Source organism: Calypte anna, chromosome 4B (assembly GCF_003957555.1).
Source record: "Calypte anna isolate BGI_N300 chromosome 4B, bCalAnn1_v1.p, whole genome shotgun sequence".
Taxonomy (NCBI): Eukaryota; Metazoa; Chordata; class Aves; order Apodiformes; family Trochilidae; genus Calypte; species Calypte anna.
The window spans coordinates 22,925,615-22,946,567 of record NC_044249.1 but is presented as its reverse complement, the minus strand read 5'-3'; the positions used below and the strand labels follow the sequence as shown (position 1 = coordinate 22,946,567).

Sequence of the window (20,953 nt, the reverse complement as noted above, 5' to 3'; positions counted from 1 at the left end):
CCTGGCAAGAAGAAACCCACTGTGGAGGACTCAAAAACCCGGGCAGATCATTGGGGTCACGGAGATCACAGGATCATGGAAGGGTTTGGGTTGAAGGGAGCTCAGAGCTCCCCCAGTGCCCCCCCCTGCCATGGTCAGGGACATCTCCCACCAGCCCAGGGTGCTCCAAGCCCCATCCAACCTGGGCTGAGACACTTCAGGAGATCGTCGGGATCATTGAGGTCATCTGGATCTTTAGAATCGTTTGGGTCTTTGAGGTAACTGAGATAATGGGGGTCACCGGGATCACTGAGATCATTTGGGTCCCTGAGGTAACTGGGCTCATGTGGACCACTGAGACCATTTAGATCTTCGAGATAAATGAGATCGTTTGGGTCATTGAGATAATTTGGATCACGTGGATGGTTGTGATTATTTGGCTCTTTGAGATAATTGAAATCACTGAGATAAATTGGGTCATCTGGATCGCTGGGGTGATTGGGGTCATTTGGATCTTTGAGGTCACTGAGATCTCTGGGATCCTGTCCCCAGATCACGAAGCTCCTGCCCTGCAGCTCGGGGGGGGATGGGGAAGCTGCTGCTCTTCCTAAAAAACCTGCCAGACAGAAAACTAATTAAGATTTAGGAAATGAACAGGTACAGTGGATCCCGGCGGGGTCACCCAGCAGGTCCCAAACTGCTCTGGGGATGTTTGGTTTTTTTTTGGGGGGGGGGATCTGTGCTGCTGGAGGGGAAAGCTTGGGGGGGCTGTTAGGACAGTCCCAGGGGACACCGAGCTACGGGCAGGACCAGGAGCAGGTCCTGCTGGGTGCTGGTTGTACTGGGACTGTACTGGGGTTGTACTGGTCTGTAGTGGGGCTGTACTGGGTGAAGGTGGCCAGAGCAGGGTGGTCTCAGCCCCCTCCCGGACCAGGACAGGTTCCGGAGGGTGGAGGGGAAGCGGTGGGTGGGGGGGCCGGGCCGGGGGGGCCCCGCCCGTGTTTGCTGCCCTGGCAGCCGCTCAAGGGATGAGGTCGCGCTTTCCCTTTCCGGGAATTGAGGCAAACCCAGGGAAATGCCGGGACAGGACAGGACAGGACGCCCGGGAGGGGAATGAGGAACGGGGCTGGGAAGGGAATAAACCCCTGGGTGTGTGCCCCCCCTCTGTGCACCCCCTCCCCAGCCCCCTGGGAACTGAGGCAGCTTGGGAGGAATTATCAGATCATGGAATCATGGCATGGGTTGGGGTGGAGGGACCTTAAAGCCCCCCCAGTGCCACCCCTGCCATGGTCAGGGACACCTCCCACAGCCCAGGGTGCTCCAAGCCCCATCCAACCTTCAGCACCGCCAGGGATGGGGCAGCCACAGCTTCTGGGGGCAACCTGGGGCTCAGCACCCTCACCCCAAAGATTTTCTCCCTCCCTGCCCAAGATCTCCTCTCCATCTCCCCTCTCCCAGCTGCAAACCCTTCCCCCTCATCCCATCCCTCCAGGCCCTTGTCCCAAGTCCCTCCCCAGCTTTCCTGGAGCCCCTTCAGGCACTGGAAGGTGCTCTGAGGTCTCTCCATTGGATTCTTTTCTTCTCCAGGCTGAACACCCCCAACTCTCTCGGCTTCACAGGCAATCTTCATCACCCTCATCACCATTTCCATCACCATGGATCTAGCTGGGCCTCTGTGTCCCAGAAGGCAAGAGCAACCTCAGGATCCCAGCGGGGATGGGTCAGGGGTGGCCGAGCCCCTCCCTGGCTTTTCACACCCTGGGGGATGATGTGTTCTTATCTAAACCTCATCTCCTGGCCCATCTCAGTCCCATCTCATGGCCCATTTCTCCAGCTCCATCCCTGCCCCGCGGGGGGGGGACACAAGTGCCAGCGGTGCCATGTCATATCACATTTCATTGTACTTTATTGCTCATCGTGTCACAGCAATAATTTAAGTCCCTTTCCTTGTCTGGGGTAGCAGCAAACCCTGGGACTAATGAAGCGTCTGGGATCAGTGACTCGAAATGCTTAAAACACTTCAGCCCAGCAGATCTGAAATTTAAAAGTCACATTTGTGCATTTGAAATTGATTTTTCACTTGAAAGCTCATTTTGCTTCTACATATGTGAACGCTAAAATCTCCTGGAGATGTTGAACCTGACCCAAAACCTTTCCTTCCAGTCAAGCAACAGCTCAGCTCAAACTTCTCCCACAGTCCAGGAACTGGTGGGACCTTCTGGAGCTGCTGGGTTCAGCTGGGTCTCTGCAGGGCTCTGTCCCTGGGCTCAGCACCCACAGAGCTCCCCTCTCCTCTGGCTCCTGCCCCCCACCTTTCTCTGGGCCTCATGGACACTTGTCCCCAGCTCTGCACCCCACCAGCAGCTCCCATCTCCATCCCATCATCTCCATCCCATCCCATCCCATCTCACAGGCTGTTACAGAAGGTTAGGGGCTGGAAGGAACCTCTGGAGATCATTGAGCATCTCATTGCATCCTACCCCACCCCATCTGATTTATTCTCATCCCATCTCCATCCCCACTCCACTCCATCTCACCCTATCCCATCCCATTCCATCTCCATCTCCCCCACCCCAGCCCCTGACCCACATCTCTCCTCCTCAAGCTTCCTCCTCTCTCCCCACACTGTTAGGGTCAGCACAAGCACCCCCAGATCCAGATCCAGGGGGGCTGGGACATCCCCCAGATGGGCTGCACCCTCCCTTTTCAGCCCCCCCCATCCCACGGCCAGAGCTGGGGCCAGGGGGGTGGTCAGGCTGGGGCTGGGGGGTGGTCAGGCTGGGGCTGGGGGGTGGTCAGGCTGGGGCTGGGGGGTGGTCAGGCTGGGGCCAGGGGGGTGGTCAGGCTGGGGCTGGGGGGTGGTCAGGCTGGGGCTGGGGGGTGGTGCTCACACCGGGGGCCTCACACCTTCCCCACTGCCAAAAATAATATTTATTCCTTCAGTGTGAGCAGCTGGGCCGGGTTCCCAGGGCTGGGTGACCCTGGGGGGGCACTGGGCCCCTGGGGGGGCAGGGTGGGAATCCTGGCTGTGAGCCTCAGCAGGCTCCGGGGGACGGGGGGGTCTTTGGGGAGGGGTTAAACAACTGCCCACCCCCCCGGCACCCCCAGCACATTCCAGCACGAAGGAATCCAGATGTTGGCCGGAGCAAACTGGGGGGGTGGGGTGTGTGTCCTCGGTGCAATGCGGGGGTGTCCCCCCCCTCTGGGCCACCCCATGAGGGGGTCCCCAGCTTTTGACTTCGAGCAGGGAGGAAAAAGGGTCTGGGGGCTGCCCCAGCCCTTGTATCCCCCCAGGATTTTCCCCCAGCGCTTCCCGACCCCCCCAGGGCAAAGCTCTGTGTTGACTCAGGTGGCAGCTCCCGGCGCGGTGTCCCCATGTCACCAGGGAGGTGTCGCCGGGCTTGGCTGCTGTTCCCCGGGTTATTTATTGAATTTGCTCGTATAAATTATTTGATCCCCTCCCTCCTCCCCCCTTCCATCCACAGACCCACTCAGGTTTTGGTTTGGTTTGTGGTGTTTTTTGGGGGGCATTTCTCCCCCATTCTCAGCAACATTTTGGGGGTCCAGTCATGCGGGGGGTGGGGTAGGAAAGGGCTGATCTCTGTTCAGCTTTTCCCTCCCGTGCTCTCCTCTCCCACACCCCAGATTCCTGGGATGCTCCGGTGGCTCCCACCCCCCAGCCCACATTCCTCCCACTCCTCCCAGAGCCTCCACACCCCCCACCCCTCCCCACATCTCCTGGGGTGGTGGCCAAGGAGAGGAGAAAAGCTCCAGGGAGACCTCAGAGCACCTTCCAGTGCCTGGAGGGGCTCCAGGAAAGCTGGGGAGGGACTTGGGACAAGGGCCTGGAGGGATGGGATGAGGGGGAAGGGTTTGGAGCTGGGAGAGGGGAGATGGAGATGAGATCTTGGGCAGGGAGGGAGAAATTCTTTGGGGTGAGGGTGCTGAGCCCCAGGGTGCCCCCAGAAGCTGTGGCTGCCCCATCCCTGGCAGTGTTGAAGGTTGGATGGGGCTTGGAGCACCCTGGGCTGTGGGAGGTGTCCCTGACCATGGCAGGGGGGGCACTGGGGGAGCTCTGAGCTCCATCCCAAACCACGCTGTAATTCCATGAAAATGCAGCTGGACTCATGGGGAGCTTTGTCCCCAAGACACTGCTTGTCCCCAGGCTGGGTGCAGGGCAGGGCCTTGGTTGTCCTGTTGCACTTTCACTGATTTCTCTCCTCGCCTTCATCTCTTCCAGCTGCCCCAGAAGGTTCCCCTTTGCTGGTGGCCACCACCCTGCAGGACTCTGTCTTGGGACCTGGAAAGAGGAACTGGGATGTGGCTGTGCCCGGGGGGGAGCAGGCAGCTCGGTGTGATCCAGCTCCTGGGGACACTCAGCTGGTGTCACCCACCTGGGAACACCCGCAGGTCCCTGCAGCTTGGCTGGGTGGGGGGCAGGGGGGGTGCAATCTGTGAGTGATCAGGGAAATCATGGAATGGTTTTGGGAGGAAAAGCCCCCAAGGCCACCCCCACCCCATGTCCCTCATCCCCACACCCCCAGGCTCTGAAACCCCTCCAGGGATGATGGGGACTCCAGCCCTGCCCTGGGCAGCCTGGGCCAGGCCCTGACAACCCTTTCCAGGGAGAAATTGTTCCCCAGCTCCAACCTAAACCTCCCCTGGCACAACTTGAGTTGTGCCCAAAGTTCCTCTTGTCCCATCCCCTGTTCCTGGGGAGCAGAGCCCGACTCCCCCCTCTCTGTGTCCCTTTGTCAGGAGCCACCATCTCAGGCACCAGGGCAGAGAAGAGCTCCCCAGCTCTGCCTCCATCCTGCCCGAGACCCCCAGCAGGAGAATCCCACCCCATCCGTGCAGGACCAGGCTCTGAGAGGGTCCCTGGAGGGTGGGGGGGTCACATCCAGACCCAGCAGCACCCAAATCAGGAGTGGGGACAGCAGTGCCCAGCACTGGGCTGTGCATCTGCTCCTGCCAGAGGGTCGGAAAGGGAAGTGGAGGCTGAGGAAGGTCAAGCTGTGCCTCCTCGGGACCAGATGGGCACCCCAGCCCTTTGCAGAAGCCCTGGCACCCACCAGCTGGAGCCCAGATGCCTCTGGGACCCATTTCCCACCCTGTCCTGCTGACTTGGCATTCACCAGGGCACAGCTGGGGAGAGGACCTGGGGACATTGCACTGGGTCCTTCGGGGGGGTTCCCACAGTCCCAAGCCCACGTACCTGGGGTCAGGCAGTGCCAGCCTCACCCAGGCCACCACCACAGTCTCTTTATTTTAGGACCAGGCGCCCATGGCAGAGGCAGCATTCGGGTCATGTCCCCAAACCAGCCAGAGCCCAGAGGGGTCACTTTGCTCTGGGTTGCTCCTCATTTAGGTTCTTCTTGAAAACCCAAATGGATGATGCCCCAGTGCAACCCCCGTGGGCTTGGCCAGGTGGTCCCTGGTCCTTGGTGCCCAGCCAGGACCCCCCTTTGGTGGGGCTCTGAGGGTCCTCTCCTCCCTTTGGAAATGCTGCAGTGAAACCTCTCCCAGTTAGCAGCCAGGATGGAGTCTGGGGGTGACAGGATGGCCCAGGGAGGACTTGGGGACATTGCTGTCCCCACAGGCTCCTGCACTGGGTCTCCTGGCTCCACAGCTCTGGGCAGGGGGGGTCCCAGCAGGGGGCTGCAAAAACCTCCTGTGGGAACCCCAAACTTCCCCAAATCAGGAAAAGAGAGAAATAGCTGACAGTGCCAGAAGATCTCAAACCACTTCCGAAAAGCAGGACCAAGACCCAAACAGGGAAGTGGCCACGGGTTGGGGCTCCCCACTCACCCCCCCAGCCCCCACCAGATAAAAACCACTGCTGGGACAGTGGGGACCACGACTCCCTCCAGGGACATCAGGGCTGGGGACCCCGTCCTGGCATTCCCAGGTAATGTCACCGGTCCCTGGGATGGGGACACCTGGGGACCAGCCCTGGGGGTCACCCCGTGGGGCTGGGATGCACTGGGGGGGCTGCGGGGTGGTCCATGGTGTGGCTTGTGGGGTGAGGGGTGTGGGGGTGAGGGATACCAGCAGTGAGAGCATCTCAGGGGGTTGAGCCTCACCTGAATTCTGCTGGGCCCAGGGAAGCCTCCCAGGTACCTCCAGGTTGGGGGCCCAGGCTCAGGGCTGAGTTTGGAGCTGGGGACACACCAGACCCCCACCCACTGGCTTGAGCATCCCTCACCCCTTGGGGTGCTCCCCTGGTCCCCATCTCCATCACCCTCTGGGTTGGGATGTGGTGGAGTCCAAAGGAAGCAGCCCCAGATGCTTCCCCTCTCCACACTCAGCTCCAGTCTCCCCAGTTTGGCACCAACAGGTTCATTTTCTTCAAAGCCTGATGAAATTTGTGACCTCCTCAGTTCTCCCTGGACCCTCGTGGGGAATTTGCTGCCTGGCCCTGGTGGCAGCTGAGGTGGGGCAGCTGGAACGTGGCCGTGGGTGCAGAGGACCCGGGACAACCCCAGGTAGTTCCCTTTCCCCCGTTTGACACCAAAATGCTCTTGCCCAGCTCCAGTGCGTGTGGGGGGGCACAGGGGGTTTGGGGAGAAATCTTCACAAATGGGTTAATTTGGTGATGCTGAGAGGCAGCAAGGTCCCACCAGCACCTGCTGTGTCCCCCAACCACTGCAGTGTCCCCGTCCTGCCCTGAGGGTCCTTGTCCTACCCTGGGGGTCCCCATCCTGCCCCGAGGGTCCCTTCGAGGCCCAGAAACCGAAACCAGGCGATGGGGCAGAAGAAACGAAACCGGTAGTGGGGGTGGGAAGGGTCCGGGGCTGAGCCCGCGGTTCCTCCCTCCTCTGCCCCCCGGTTCCCCTTCCCGGGATCCCGGTGCCGTTTCGGCTCTTGTCTCGGTCCCGGGGGAAGCTTTGGGGTCCCAGTCCCGCCCTCCCCGCATCCCTGCGCACAGCAAACTCAAAGCAGATGTGGGGAAAAAAAATCCAAACCCAAACAAATCAGGTGCTGGGGAATGGAGGAGGGGGCGGAACGGGGCTGGGAGGAGGGGGCTGAGCCTCTGAGGGACAGAGCTGCGAGTGGAAATGAACCCATCGGGGAAAATCAGCCAGAAACAAAAAGCTGACTTAGTGCAGAATAGAGTTTTTCCTTTCCTTTCCTTTCCTTTCCTTTCCTTTCCTTTCCTTTCCTTTCCTTTCCTTTCCTTTCCTTTCCTTTCCTTTCCTTTCCTTTCCTTTCCTTTCCTTTCCTTTCCTTTCCTTTCCTTTCCTTTCCTTTCCTTTCCTTTCCTTTCCTTTCCTTTCCTTTCCTTTTCCTTTTCCTTTTCCTTTTCCTTTTCCACCTCCAGGCTCTGCTCTTTAAACCTCCTGGAAGTGTCCAGGGTGCCCCCCTTCACCCCCACTCAGGATCCATCCCGTGGAGCCTTGCTTGGGACATCTCCCACTGCTTCTCCTTGCCAGGGTCCCCTCTGCCCAGCACCGACCTTGGGGACACCCCAGGGACCCCCAGCAGCACCCAGGGGCTGCCATGCACCTCTCCTGCTGGCTTGTCCTCCTGGCCAGCCTTGTCCCACCAGGTATGGTGCCACCCGTGTCTCCAGCCCCAGCTGGGTGTCCCCATTGTCACCAGGAGGGGTGGGAGTGGGAAGGGAATGGCCCGTGCCCGGGGGACAGGCAGGACAAGCCATGGGGTCCCCCAGGGTGGTCCCAGCTCTCCATGGAACAGCTCTGGGGGGACTTGGGGGACACCAGAGGTTCCTGGTGAGGAACCAGCAGTGCAGGGGCAGTGCCCGGGGGTCAGCTGGCAGTGGCCACTTGTCCCCTTCCCCATGGGGTTGGGATCTGGGATGGGGATGGCATGTCCCCCCCCTGAGCCCTCTGCCCTCCCACACAGCCCAGGGCTCCTGGGGGGTGCTCTACCCCGAGTCTGTGCAGGGTCTCAGCACCTCCTGCCTGGTCATCCCCTGCACCCTGAGCTACCCCTCCACCGTCAGGGCCACCAGAGGCATCCTGGCCATCTGGTACAAGGATTATGAGGGACAGAAGACCCTGGTCTACCACTCGGGGGGCGAGAATGTGGATGCCCACTTCTCGGGACGTGCCAGCCTGGTGGGACAGCCCTCTGCCAGGAAATGCAGCCTGATGCTGAGCGGGGTGACACCGGAGGACAGCGGGCCCTACAGGTTCCGCTTCGAGATCCTCGAGGAGGACCGCTGGTCAGCAGAGAGGGACGTGGTGCTGAGGGTCTCAGGTGGGTACAGAGCTGAGACCCCCACATCCCAGCCCTGCCCACCCCCCATGGACATCAGCAAATCAGAGAATCCCAGGATGGTTTGGGGTGGAGGGAGCTCAAAGCCCCCCAGTGCCACCCCTGCCATGGTCAGGGACCCCTCCCACAGCCCAGGGTGCTCCCAGCCCCATCCAGCCTTCAGCACTGCCAGGGATGGGGCAGCCACAGCTTCTGGGGGCAACCTGGGGCTCAGCACCCTCCCTGAATTTCTCCCCAAGATCTCCTCTCCATCTCCCCTCTCCCACTCTCTCCAGACACCATGGAGGAGCCGAGGGTCAGTGCCAGCCAGGAGTACACGGAGGGACAAACATCCACCTTGGAGTGCTTCACCCCCTACTTCTGCCCAGACTCCTTCTCCCTGCGCTGGGTGGGCCACGACCCAGAGGTCTCAAGGGTGTCCAGTGAGGTCCAGTTGGACACGAATGGGGTTGGCCACCACCTGAACCTCACCACCTCCTTCTCCTGGAAGGACCACTCCAAAAAGCTGCTCTGTGAACTTTCTTACAACTCCAGGAAGGCAACCAGGGAGGTTGTCCTGCGGGTGAGACGTACGTGGGGCAGCTCTGCACCACCTCCCTCCTGGTGTCCTTTGCCAAAACCTGGGGTCCTCTTGCTTCCTCCTCCCTCTGCTCTTCCTCCCCATGGCCAGAGTGAGCATCAGTTCCATGACCACCTCTGGTGGCCACCTCCTGGCCCCCCCCCTCTGCTGTGGCAGCTTTGCCCCCATTCCCAGCTCCCCTTTTCCTGACCCTCCCGTACCAACCCCAGGACGGGTGGGATGGTGGCAGCATCTGGTGGGTCCTGCCCACCCGTGTCCATCTGTCCCCCCCAGACTCCCCGAAGGACACCCGGGTGTCGGTCACCCCCTCGACACAGCACATCCAGGAGGGGGACACGGTGTCCCTCACCTGTCAGGTGAGCAGCAGCTACCCCCAGGTCTTGGGGTACAGCTGGTACAAGGATGGGGTGTCCCTGGGCAGCCAGCAGGTCCTGACCCTGCGGGACGTGGGCCACGAAGACTATGGGCAGTACCACTGTGAAGCCCAGAACGCCGTGGGGACTGGCACGGCACCCGCTGTCACCCTCTACATCTTCTGTAAGTGCCCAGGGCATCGCTGGAGGGTCCCTGGCAGAGGGATGGAGGTCAGCCAGGGGGGTGGGTGAGGGCTGGCGGGGAGGTGGCTGGGTCTGGCTGGAGATCCAGGGGTCCCCAGCAGCAGAAGGAGATGGAACTGATGGAGCAGGTCCAGAGGAGGCCCTGGAGCTGCTGGGAGGGAGCTGAGGAGCCAGGCTGAGAGAGCTGGGGGGGTTCAGCCTGGAGAAGGGCAGGTTGAGGGGAAACCTGATTTCTCCTGCCTGGGAGACCATCTTCATCCCATTCCCATCCTGGGCAGCTGCAGAGATCTCGGTGAGCCCCGCGGCTGAGGTGCAGGAGGGGACGGCCACCACCTTGTCCTGCAACGTCCCCGGCAGGGAGGGACAGACCTTCAACTACACCTGGTACAAGAACGGGGTCTGGCTGGGGGAGGCTCTCACTCACACCCTCCGCTTCCCACACATCGCTGCCAGTGACGCCGGATCCTACTCCTGCGAGGTGACCTCTGCCCAAGGCAGTGACAGGGACATGTCCCACAGCATCAGCCTCAGCGTGGCCTGTGAGTGCTGGGGGGCTCAGCCCTCCTGGGCAGGAGTGGGGGGATGGTTGGGGGTCTGGGCAGTCGGGATCCATGGGCTGAGGACAGCTGTCTGGTGTTCAACAAGGACGAGGGCCAGGTCCTAAGCTTGGGCAGGTGGAAAGTGCCTGGGGGAAAGAGGAGCTTCTCCTAAAGGGGTGTCAGGCCCTGGCCCAGGAGTCCCCATCATCCCTGGAGGGGTTTCAGAGCCCTGGAGATGTGGTGCTGAGGGACACAGGGTGGTGGTGGCTTTGGCAGTGCTGGGGGAAGGGTTGAACTCCATGATCCTAAAAGGTTTTTCCAACCAAACCAGTGTGATGGGTGAGTTCTAAGTGGCTGTAAATGCAGCAGTTCCAGGTGATGAGGCACCTGGACATTTCAGGTCCTGTTAGGTGGGATCTGTGGCAGTGGGGACCTCTCCATCCGTGGCAGCCTCTCCCACTCCTCCACAGAGCTGCTGCACCCCAGGAACTGGTGGGAGGCTCCAAGCCCCGGAGCCAGTGACAGCTCAGTGGGGGACAGGGACCCTCCAGTGTCCCTCCTGCAGACATGGGCTGCACCACCAGCACCTCCTCAGCTGAAGTGTCCTCTCCTCCCTCCCACAGACCCCCCCCGGACCCCCACCCTCACCCTCTTCCAGGAGACACAGGGTGGCAGGGTGGCCATCATCCACTGTGCCGTGGACAGCCACCCCGTGGCCACCATGGCCCTTTACCACCGTGGCACCTTGCTGGCCACCAGTGGCTGGCAGGTGGCCCCAGGCCAGCGGGTGAGCGTCACCACCAGCCACAACGCTCTGCGGGTGGAGATCCGTGGCGTGGGGCCACAGGACGGGGGTGACTACCACTGCATGGCCACCAACACCCACGGCAACGCCACTGCCACCAAGGGCTTCGTCATCCGTGGTGAGTCCCCAGCTCCTGCACCTCGGCCCCCCTGGGGCTATCGGGGAGGATTTTGAGGTGGCCACGCAGCCCTGCAGAGCCCGTGTGTCCCCAGGGGGCATCGATGTCTGGGTTGGCAGTGCCTCCTGCAGAGCTGGAGCTGATGCTCCTCCAGCCTGGTCCTTCCTGTCCCCACCAGGACCAGGAGCTGGGCTCACAGTGGGGTCTGGCTCCTCCTGCTCCCACCTCCAACGCTCTGCAGCCCACGGCTCCCCCAGCCTTGGTTGGAGGTGACAGAGGCAGCAGCCATGGAAAAGGAGGAGAGGGAACCCCCCAAATACATGTTCCAGAAGAAACCCCTTAGGATGGTTCAAGGAAACCAAAAATGAGCCTCAGGGCTCAGAAAAATAAAATAAACCCGATCTGGGTGGCCCAGAGGTGGTTGGGCTCCATCTCAAGTTGGCCAAGATGCCTCTAGCCCACCTGGGTTGTGGTGGCCCTGGCAGTGCTGGGTTACTGGGTTACTCCAGGACCTCCCAGGTGGTTTCGAGGCCCAGCCATGGGGTGCTGCTCTGATTCTCTTTGTGGCAGAGGTTTTTATCCATGATTCCCCTCTCCCACCCTGCCCCCAGCCACAGAGCTCCTGGTCCAGCCCTCGGCGGAGGTGCAGGAGGGAGCAGACGTCACCCTGAGCTGCCTGGGGGTGGGGGGCTTGGGGACCCTCTACACCTGGTACCGGAACAGCAAATGGCTGCGGGACACCCACACCCCCACCCTGCACTTCCCCTCCATCCACCCCCGGGACGCCGGAGCCTTCCAGTGCCGGAGCAGCAACAGCAGTGACATCTCCATCCCTGTGCCCCTCCGTGTCCTCTGTGAGTGCTGCTGGGGACAACCAGGGCTGTCCTGCCTCTGGGGTGGGTGGTCCTGCTGGGAAAGCCCCTCTGCTGCTCCCCTCCTCCCCCAGGTGTCCTCCATCCCTGCCAAGGAGCTCCTGGGCAGAAATGTGGAATTCCCTCTGCAGGAGAAGCTGGGGAGGGGAAATTTGGAGAAATCCCCAAATTCTCAGAGTTCCCAAGTGTCCTGTGATGTTAAATCCCATCTATCCTGTGCCACTGTCCTGGGGCCTGGAGGGATGGGATGAGGGGGAAGGGTTTCCAGCTGCAAGAGGGGAGATGGAGGAGATGTTAAGAAGAAATTCTTTGGGGTGAGGGTGCTGAGGTTGCCCAGGTTGCCCAGAGAAGCTGTGGCTGCCCCATCCCTGGCAGTGTTGGGATCCTGGGGTCCTCCTGGCCGCAGGGATCCATAATGTTCTCACCAGAGGAGTCTTCTCCCTGCAGTCCCACCCAGGCCACCAGTGCTGAGCTATTTCCTGGAGACCCAGGGTGGGCGCTTGGGCATCATCCACTGCACGGCTGAGAGTGACCCCGAGGCCAACCTCACCCTCTGGAGAGGAGAAGCCATCATCGCCTGCACGGGGGGCTGCTCCCCAGCCCCCAGCCCCAGGCTCCAGGTCAGCTGGTCCTACAACAGCCTGAAGCTGGAGATCCAGGAGGTGGTGCTGGAGGATGAGGGGACCTACGTGTGCCAGGCTGGGAACCCACAGGGCAGTGCCAGCTCCTCCTTGGACCTCAGAGCTGAGAGTGAGTCTGGGGTGGCCATTCCCAACCCCACAGCCTTGGGAATCCCCGGGACAGGGGATGCCAGGGAAGGAGGCAAGCTCACCCAGTGTCTGTCCCCAGAGAGGGGGGGAGAGTGGGGTTAAAGTGGGGGCAGCTCCAGGATGCCTCTGGTGGGTTTGGGGGGTTCCCCCATGACCACGGCAAGAGCTCCAACTCCTGGTGGGGATCCACTGGGGACCCATTGCCCATCCCTGCCCACGGGCTCCATCATCCCAGGGCTGGTGAGGCCACGGGGAGGCTGCTGCCTCCTCACCTTCTCCTGGAATAGCCACAAAGCCCCTCACCAGCCAGCTGGCCTCGGGAAGGGGTTGATAGCCCAGCTGAGGTGACAGTGGCCATCATGGCCAAGCTGACCTTTGCCTCCTGCCTGCAGCTGCTGGAATCTCCGTGGCTCCGTCCAGCCAGGTCCTGGAGGGCCAAGTGGCCAACCTGAGCTGCTGGCTGCACAGCCAGGCCCCGGTGCTGCCCAACATCACCTGGTACCACAACGGGCACCAGCTGGCCCGGGGCTCAGCCACCACCCTGGTGTTCCAGGCAGTGTCCAGGGAGGACGCAGGGCTCTACCACTGCAGGGCCAGCACCCCCAGCACCACCCGCAGCTCCCCCAGCATCACCCTGGATGTGCTCTGTACGTAGGGGGTGCTGCAGGAGGGGCTCTGGGGCTCACCCATGGGTATTGTGGCTTCTGTTGGTCAGTCTGGAGAGGAGAAAAGCTCCAGGGAGACCTCAGAGCACCTTCCAGTGCCTGAAGGGGCTCCAGGAAAGCTGGGGAGGGACTTGGGACAAGGGCCTGGAGGGATGGGATGAGGGGGAAGGGTTTCCAGCTGCAAGAGGGGAGATGGAGAGGAGATCTTGGGTAGGGAGGGAGAAATTGTTTGGTGTGAGGGTGCTGAGCCCCAGGGTGCCCCCAGAAGCTGTGGCTGCCCCATCCCTGGCAGTGTTGAAGGTTGGATGGGGCTTGGAGCACCTGTGCTGTGGGAGGTGTCCCTGACCATGGCAGAGGTGGCACTGGGGGAGCTCTGGGGTCCCTTCAGCCCATCCTGTCAGCTGGCAGGGATGGATAAAGTTTGGTTTCATTCGAGGGCCTCTGTATGGCCATCCTCCTTGTCCTCGTCCTCCTCCTCCTTCTCCCCCTGCTCTCTCATTCCCTCTTCCCACAGACCCCCCCCGAGACCCTCTCCTGACGTCCTTCCTGGAGACAGAGAGTGGCCACTTGGCCATCTTCCAGTGCTCAGTGGCAAGCAACCCTCCCGCCCAGCTAGCCTTGCACCGGGGCGAGGAGCTGGTGGCCACCAGCACCATGGGGACAGGCCCAAGGGTCAGCATCACGGCTGTCCCCAACACCCTCAGGGTGGAGCTGAGGGAGGTGACCCCAGCAGACGAAGGCAGCTACAGCTGCACGGCCACCAACGCACATGGCACGGCGACACAACGCCTGTTCTTCCGTGTGCCAGGTGGGTGGTGGTGGCAACTGGGGGGGAGAGGGTCTGGGTGATGGTGGAAGTGGGTGGTGGGGAAGGGAGAGGGTCCTGGAGCAAGGCAGCAGCTGAGTTACCTGGTGGATGAGCAGGAATCCTAGAGTAAAATCCCATTTTTGTTGGGAATTCACTTCTGGGGCTAGTAGATCCAAGCGTGCCCAGACCCATGGAGGTGTCCCCAGGGGAGCCAGGGCCACCCCTCTGAGCTGGTGCCATCATCTCTCTGTGTCCCAGCTGCCCGGGTCCTGGTGTCACCATCGGTGGAGGTGCTGGAAGGAGATGATGTCACACTGACGTGCCAGGTGGCCGAGGGGACACAGGGTGGCACCAACTACACCTGGTACCGGAACAGCCACTGGGTCTGGCAGAGCTGGGAGAACATCCTGGCCCTGCCCCACATCTCCAGCACCGCTGCTGGCGCCTACCAGTGCCGGGCCCATGGTCCTGCAGGGACCAGCCTGTCCCCAGCTGTCACCCTGGGAGTCTCCTGTGAGCTGGAATCTCCTGGGAATGGAGGCGGGGGAGTGGGATGGGATGGGGTGGGGTGGGGTGGGGTGGGGTGGGATGGGATGGGATGGGGTGGGGTGGGATGGGATGGGATGGGATGGGATGGGGTGGGGTGGGATGGGGTGGGATGGGATGGATGGGGTGGGATGGGGTGGGGTGGGATGGGATGGGGTGGGATGGGGTGGGGTGGGATGGGATGGGATGGGGTGGGATGGGGTGGGGTGGGATGGGATGGGATGGGTGGGATGGGGTGGGGTGGGATGGGATGGGATGGGGTGGGATGGGATGGGATGGGATGGGATGGGATGGGATGGGATGGGATGGGGTGGGGTGGGATGGGATGGGATGGGATGGGGTGGGGTGGGATGGTGTGCAATGAGGATTTGAAGGGTGATAGAACCCAGACCCAGGGGGAACAGGAGCACTCCAGGCTGGACCTGGGGCCAGGCCACCCATCCCTCAGGGTCTCCAGCTCTGCCTTACCCTTGGTGTCACACTGTCCCCTACAGACCCCCCCCGGCCCCCAGAGTTGACTTTCTTTGTGGAGCCCCCCGAGGGGACTCGGGGTGTCCTGCAGTGCTCAGTGGACAGCAGCCCCCCGGCCCAGTTGTCTCTCTTCAAGGACCAGGTGCTGGTGGCCACCACGGCACTGCCCCAGCCCCCTGCCCCACCTCGGCTTGGTGTCACCTTGGCCACCAACGCCCTGCGGGTCACTGTCAGCCCTGTCCTGCTGGAGGATGAGGGTGGGTACCTCTGCACCGCCCACAACCCCCACGGCAACGCCAGCACCCACGGAACCTTCACGGCAGGCGGTGAGCGAGGGCAGGGCTGGGATGGGGACAGGCAGGGGACGGGCAGGGTCCCACCGCCCTCCATCGCCACCTGACCGTCCCTTCCTTCCTCTCCCACCCCAGCGACCAGGCTCTGGATCTCCCCGTCCCCCGATGTCCGGGAAGGTGACAACGTCACCCTGACCTGCTCGGTGGCCAGCGGTGCCGAGGAGGTGCTGAGCTACAGCTGGTACAGGAACAGGGTCTGGATCAGCACCACCCCCAGCCCCGTGCTCCCCCTCCCCAGCGTTGCTGCCGCCGATGCCGCTTCCTATCACTGCGCGGTGAGGACCCCGGCCCGGACCCGCAGCTCCGCCCCCACCACCCTCAGCGTCCTCTGTGAGTCCCCGTGGGGGGGATTCACACCCTCTGGGGGGGTCCCTGGCACCCGCCCACCCGTCCCTTCAGCCCTTCATACCGCCCTCCCTCCCATCCATCCATCCATCCATCCATCCATCCCCCCCTCTATCCCACCTCCTGTGTCCCGCCTCCTACACCCGCATCCCGTTTTCCAAGCCCCTCATCCCACGGCCTGGCTGGAGCTGCCCCAAGCGGTGTGGTCAGGCCAGAGCTCAGGGAGTGGCACTGGGACGTGGTTTGGGTGTTGCTTTGGACCCTGGGGATGCCGAGGACAGAGGCAGCTCCCGAGCTGGAGGACATTCCTGCTCCCCAAGATGCTCCTGATCCCACACTTCTTTTCTCCCCTTTCCCTCCCGCAGATCCCCCCCGCAACCTGGAGCTGAAGACTTTCCAGGAGAGCAGCGATGGGACCGCAGTCATCCTCCTCTGCTCGGTGGACAGCAACCCCCCGTCCCAGCTCACCCTGCTCAGGGGGGGGCAGCCGGTGGCCTCCAGCCCCCCGCCGGGAGGTGACCACCCCGGGGGGAGCACCCACCTCACCCCAGCACCCAACGCCCTGAGGCTGGAGCTCCAGGAGGCATCCCAGGAGGATGAGGGGGAGTACGAGTGCCGGGCCAGCAGCCCCCTGGGCAGCACCCACGCGTCCCTGCCTCTCCGTGTGCTGGGTGAGGGGGGGGAAGGGGAGGAGGGGCTGGGGACCCCCTGGCCTGGCTGGGGGGTGGGCATGGCACAAATCAGTCTTGCTGTTGGGGAGCAGAGTGTCACTGGGGGGGTCCAGAGGGGGTGAGGTGGGGTCGGTGCCCACCCAAGGGGTCCCACCCGCCCAGGGGGTCCCACTATCGCACTCCCCTAAAATGGGACACCCCCCAGCCCCCCCGCCTTGCTGTCCCTAGCTGTCAGGGTGGTGATGAGGCCCTCCGCCGAGGTGACAGAGGGGACAGAGGTGACACTGACGTGCCGAGCCCCGGGTGCCCCCCCGGGGACCCTCTACAGCTGGTTCAAGGATGGGCAGTGGCTGGGGGAGGGTCCCGACCCCTCCCTCGCCCTTCCCGCCACCCGGCGCACGGACGCGGGGGTCTACGGCTGCCAAGTGGGGAGGGGGCTGCTCCGAGCTCCCCCCGCCGCCCTCAGGGTACTCTGTGAGTGAGGGGGGCTGTGGGTTTTTTTGGGGAGGGTGTCCAGGGCATCCCCCTGTCACCGTGGCAGCGGTCGGCAGGACGGTCTATGTCGCCACCTGGTGACATCCCGCGACAGGACCGCGATGAAGGGGGGTACGAGGGGTCCCAAATGCTCCCTCACTCCTTCCCCCAGCTATTCAGCAAACCTTCCCGCACCCCACAACCCCCCCAGCTCTCCCGGGGGGTGGTGGCTGTGTGACCCGCGGTCCCTGTCCCTGCAGATGCCCCCCAGGACCTCTCCTTCACCTCCCTGCTGGACCCCCGGGGGGGGCACCGAGCCCTCCTGCTCTGCACCGTCGACAGCGACCCCCCCTCCCAGCTTACCCTGCACCGGGGGGACGGGGGACCCCCCCTGGCCTCCAGCCGCGGCTCGGCCGACCCCCACCTTACTGTCCAGGCGACCCCCAACACCCTGCGGGTGGGGCTGGGGGCTCCGAGGGGGTGGAAGGGGGGGGTCTATATCTGCAGGGCCAACAACAGCCAGGGCAGTGTGGCTGAGACCCTCCACCTGCAGCCCCCAGGTGAGGGGGGCTCTGGGGGTTCTCCCCTGAGATCAGGGCTCTCCAGAGCCTCTCGGGGGGATGTGTGAGTGTGGGGTGGGGTTCCCCTGTGCCACCCCGTCTCCCCTCCTCCTCCTCAGGCGTCACGGTGACAGTTGAGCCCTCGCCAGAAGTCCCCGAAGGCACCAGGGTCACCATCACCTGCTGGGCTGTCCCTTGGGTGGGGGACGAGGCCAACTACACCTGGTACAAGAACAACCGATGGCTCCAGGAGGGACCCTCCGCCTCCCTCCTCCTCACCCGCGTCTCCAGCACCGACACCGGCTCCTACCACTGCCGGGCCAGCGGCGGGCGGGGCACTGCCACCTCCCCCCCCCTCAGCCTCACTGTGCTCTGTGAGTGTCCCCAAGCCCCCTGGGGACAGCTCACCCGGCACCACCGTGGTCCCCCCAAGCCGGGTGCATCCCCTTCCTCCATTTCTTCCTCCTCCCCCCTCCTGCTCCTCTCCCTTTGGGGTGGGGGCAGAGGACCTCAGGATGGGGTGTGGGGGTTGTCCACCTGGGGGTGTCCCTGGAAAATCAGATTTGGACCCGGGGGTCTCCAGGGGGGGAACCCAAGGGTTGGAGGTTGCAGTGAGCCCAGCAGAGCCCACCCAGCCTGGGGGAAGGATGGGCCGAGCAGACCTTGGCTGGTTAGCATGGTGAGGGGGTCCCACGCCACAGCCCTCCCCCAGTTCCATCTTCCCCCCTCCCCAGACCCCCCCCGGGACGTGTCGATCAGCACCTTCCTGGAGAACCGTGCCGGGCGGGTGGGCATCCTGCTGTGCCGGGCTGATAGCCACCCGCCGGCCACCATCGCTCTCTACCACCGCGGTCACCTCCTGGCCACCAGCCTGACCCCCGCCAGAGCCCCGGGAGTCCACGTGTCCCCCTCCCACAACAGCCTGCGCCTGGAGCTGGGGGCGGTGGGGCCGGGGGACTCGGGCGAGTACATCTGTGTGGCTGGCAACCCCCTGGGCAACGCCACGGCCAGAGCCGACTTCGACGTGAGCAGTGAGTGGGGCTGACACCCCCCTCACCCCCCCCCCGGCGCTGGGACACCCCGGGGATTGAGCTGGGAAAAGGGTTATGGACCCTGTCCCCTCCCCATGGCAGGGGACACATGGGTGCCATCCCCCCCCCCAAGCTCTTAGTGCAAGGGAGGGTGACACGTGGAGGGACAGCCAGCACCACTCAGTGTCCCCCCGCCCCCGTGTGTCCTTGACCCACACATGGGTTGTGGTGTTCCCCCCCATTGTCACAGCCGCCTCCCCGTTGTCCCCATCACCCCCGAGTCCTCGGGGGTCCCGTGTGCCCTGACCCCCCCAGTGCCAGGGGTCGGGGGGTGTCTGCCCTGGCTCCCCTCTCCCCACAGCTCTCACCCACCTCCGGGTCTTCACCATCCTGGCGGGGCTGCTGATGGCCATCCTCTGCCTGGCCACCCTGGCCACCCTGGCTGTCAAGCTGTGGCCCAGGTAATGTCCCCAAATGGGATGGGGACAAGAGGGGGGGGACAGGGACCCCCTGAGCTGAGCTGGCCCATGGGGGTGGTGGGGAGCGGGGGTGGCAGCTCCTTATCTTCCAGGATGAGGAAGTTTTGGGGCTCGCCCGGCACTGAGAACACCTTGGAGCTGAGGAGCAAACGGGAGCAGACAGAGGTGAGGGACTTTGGGGAAGGGGACATCTTTGAGGACCCCCCACCTCGGGAGAACCCCATAGGGGTGCGCTGAGCTGGGGGGAGCCTCTCAGTGCTCAGGGCTGGTGTGCTGGGTTCACACACAGCCCAGGGGGTGGCCCAGCCTGGCTGTCACCTCTGTCACTGCTGTCATTGCCAGAGCTGGGGAAGGGGAAGGAGGAGCAGCCAGAGCCTCATCCCGGAGGGATTCACACCATACGTGGGTGCTGACCCCTCCGGGAGATGCCAACCCCAACCTCAACCTTTTCCAGGTGGATGGAGCTGCCTGAGCCTTCCAGCACAGCCCCATCCTGGATGGATCAAAAAAAACCATTCGGTGGGGGTGTGAGCCTGGGAACAACCCCTCCACTGTCACCATCCTCCTGTCCCCCACTGAAGCCACCACCCCGGGGTGCTGAGTGTGCTGGGACCTCCTTGTGTGTCCTTCCTCTTCCTGGGAATAAACCTGGAGCCAGGCAGGTGGGCTGAGCTGGGAAGGGGCTTCTCACCCTGCTCGGAGAAGGGTGGGGATGGTGCAGGGGTCACCTGGGGTCCCCCTGGTGTCTGCGTGGGGTCCCCTCCCCACTCACTGTTATTTCCTAAAACTGGGAACATTCTGCAGCCCCCCTGGAGCGATGGCTGGAGATGGGATGGGGACACGATGCCTGGGGACACTTCATGGGCACAGCACCCCCTTTTCCATCTGTCTGTCTCATCAGCCCCTTGGATGGGAGGACACAAGTGTCCCCAGGCCACACGTGTCCCCTTGGTGCCTGGGAAGAGGCAGGGGGCAAGGAGAGGAAGCTGGGGCTGGGGGCGATGGGGGGACTCTGCTTGCCCCCAGTGAGGAAGGTGGCTACTGGGACATGTCCCCTCCTGGCCCTGCTCCTGTTAGATGTCACTCAGTGGTGTCTCGGAGCGTGGGGCTGAAGCCTCCCTAGTGGGGTTGGAGCCTCCTGAGCCCAGGGGAGCCCCCTCAGCTCACGGGAGGGCTCTGTATGGGGACACTCTCCCTCTCCTTATCCCTGTCCTCATTCCCATCCTTGTCCCTCATCCCTCTCCTTATCCCTGTCCTCATTCCCATCCCTGTCATCATCCCAGTCCCTCTCACTGTTCCTGGGGATGCGATGGGACAGGAGCATCCCTGAGCCCACGGGTGGTGGCAGGATGATGGCAAGGTGGTGGCAGGGTGGTGGCAGCAGCCCCTCTCTGAGCTCCCCCAGCACCAGGTGGCAGCGCGGTCACCTCCCCCTCCCCATTGCCCCCCCCGGGGGCTCAGGCCGAGTCGCGGGGCCAGCGCGGGGTGAGCGGGGCAGCTCGGTCCCTGGGGCTCCAGGTCACCTTTTATCGGTACGGCGGTGGCAGAGCCCCCCCCACAAACCCCTAACTCTCCACCTGAGCCCACGCCACCCACCCAGCCCCCAGCCGAGGGTCCCTGTGCCCACCCCCTCTCTCCTTCCAGCTTCACGTCCATCAATCCCCCCCTGCATCTCCCCCCCCCCGTGCTGGGGAGGGGCTCAGGGCAGATGTTGCTGCACACACAGCCCCGGGAGTGGGTGGTGGGGACAAGTGGTGGTCCTGGGGGGGTGGGCAGAGAAGGGGGTGCAGGGAAGGTCCCACTTCCATCACTTCCATCCAGCACGGAGCCGCGAGAGGTGGGAATGTTCCTCCTGTGATTACCGCCCCTGCACAGGATGCCCTCGGGAGGGGCTGGGGGTCCCGGGGGGGTGGTCGGGCTGTGGATCCAAGCTCAGGGCCGCGGGATCGGGCCCTGGGACGGTTGCCAGCGATTACCTCCGGGCTCTCTGAGCTCCTTCTCCTCTTTTCCTTCCCCACGTTAAGCCAAATCCTCCCGTCACATGGTGTGAAGAGGGAATAAGGGCAGGTCAGGAGGTGAACGGGAGGCC

General features: G+C 63.3%; 1 protein-coding gene across 1 annotated transcript; it reads left to right on the top strand.

The window, feature by feature from the left end:
* The first annotated feature begins 269 nt into the window (after positions 1-269).
* SIGLEC1 (sialic acid binding Ig like lectin 1) lies at positions 270-19,439 on the top strand. Its single transcript, XM_030450917.1, has 22 exons — positions 270-311; positions 6,360-6,464; positions 7,413-7,528; positions 7,946-8,202; positions 8,496-8,789; positions 9,074-9,337; positions 9,636-9,896; positions 10,520-10,819; positions 11,431-11,673; positions 12,139-12,441; positions 12,854-13,108; positions 13,641-13,934; positions 14,193-14,447; positions 14,913-14,955; positions 16,058-16,320; positions 16,549-16,794; positions 17,055-17,354; positions 17,474-17,728; positions 18,089-18,385; positions 18,747-18,846; positions 18,957-19,029; positions 19,319-19,439. Exons 1-22 carry the CDS (start codon positions 270-272, stop codon positions 19,334-19,336), a joined length of 4,584 nt encoding a protein of 1,527 aa, XP_030306777.1. The 3' UTR covers positions 19,337-19,439.
* The last annotated feature ends 1,514 nt before the right edge of the window (positions 19,440-20,953 follow it).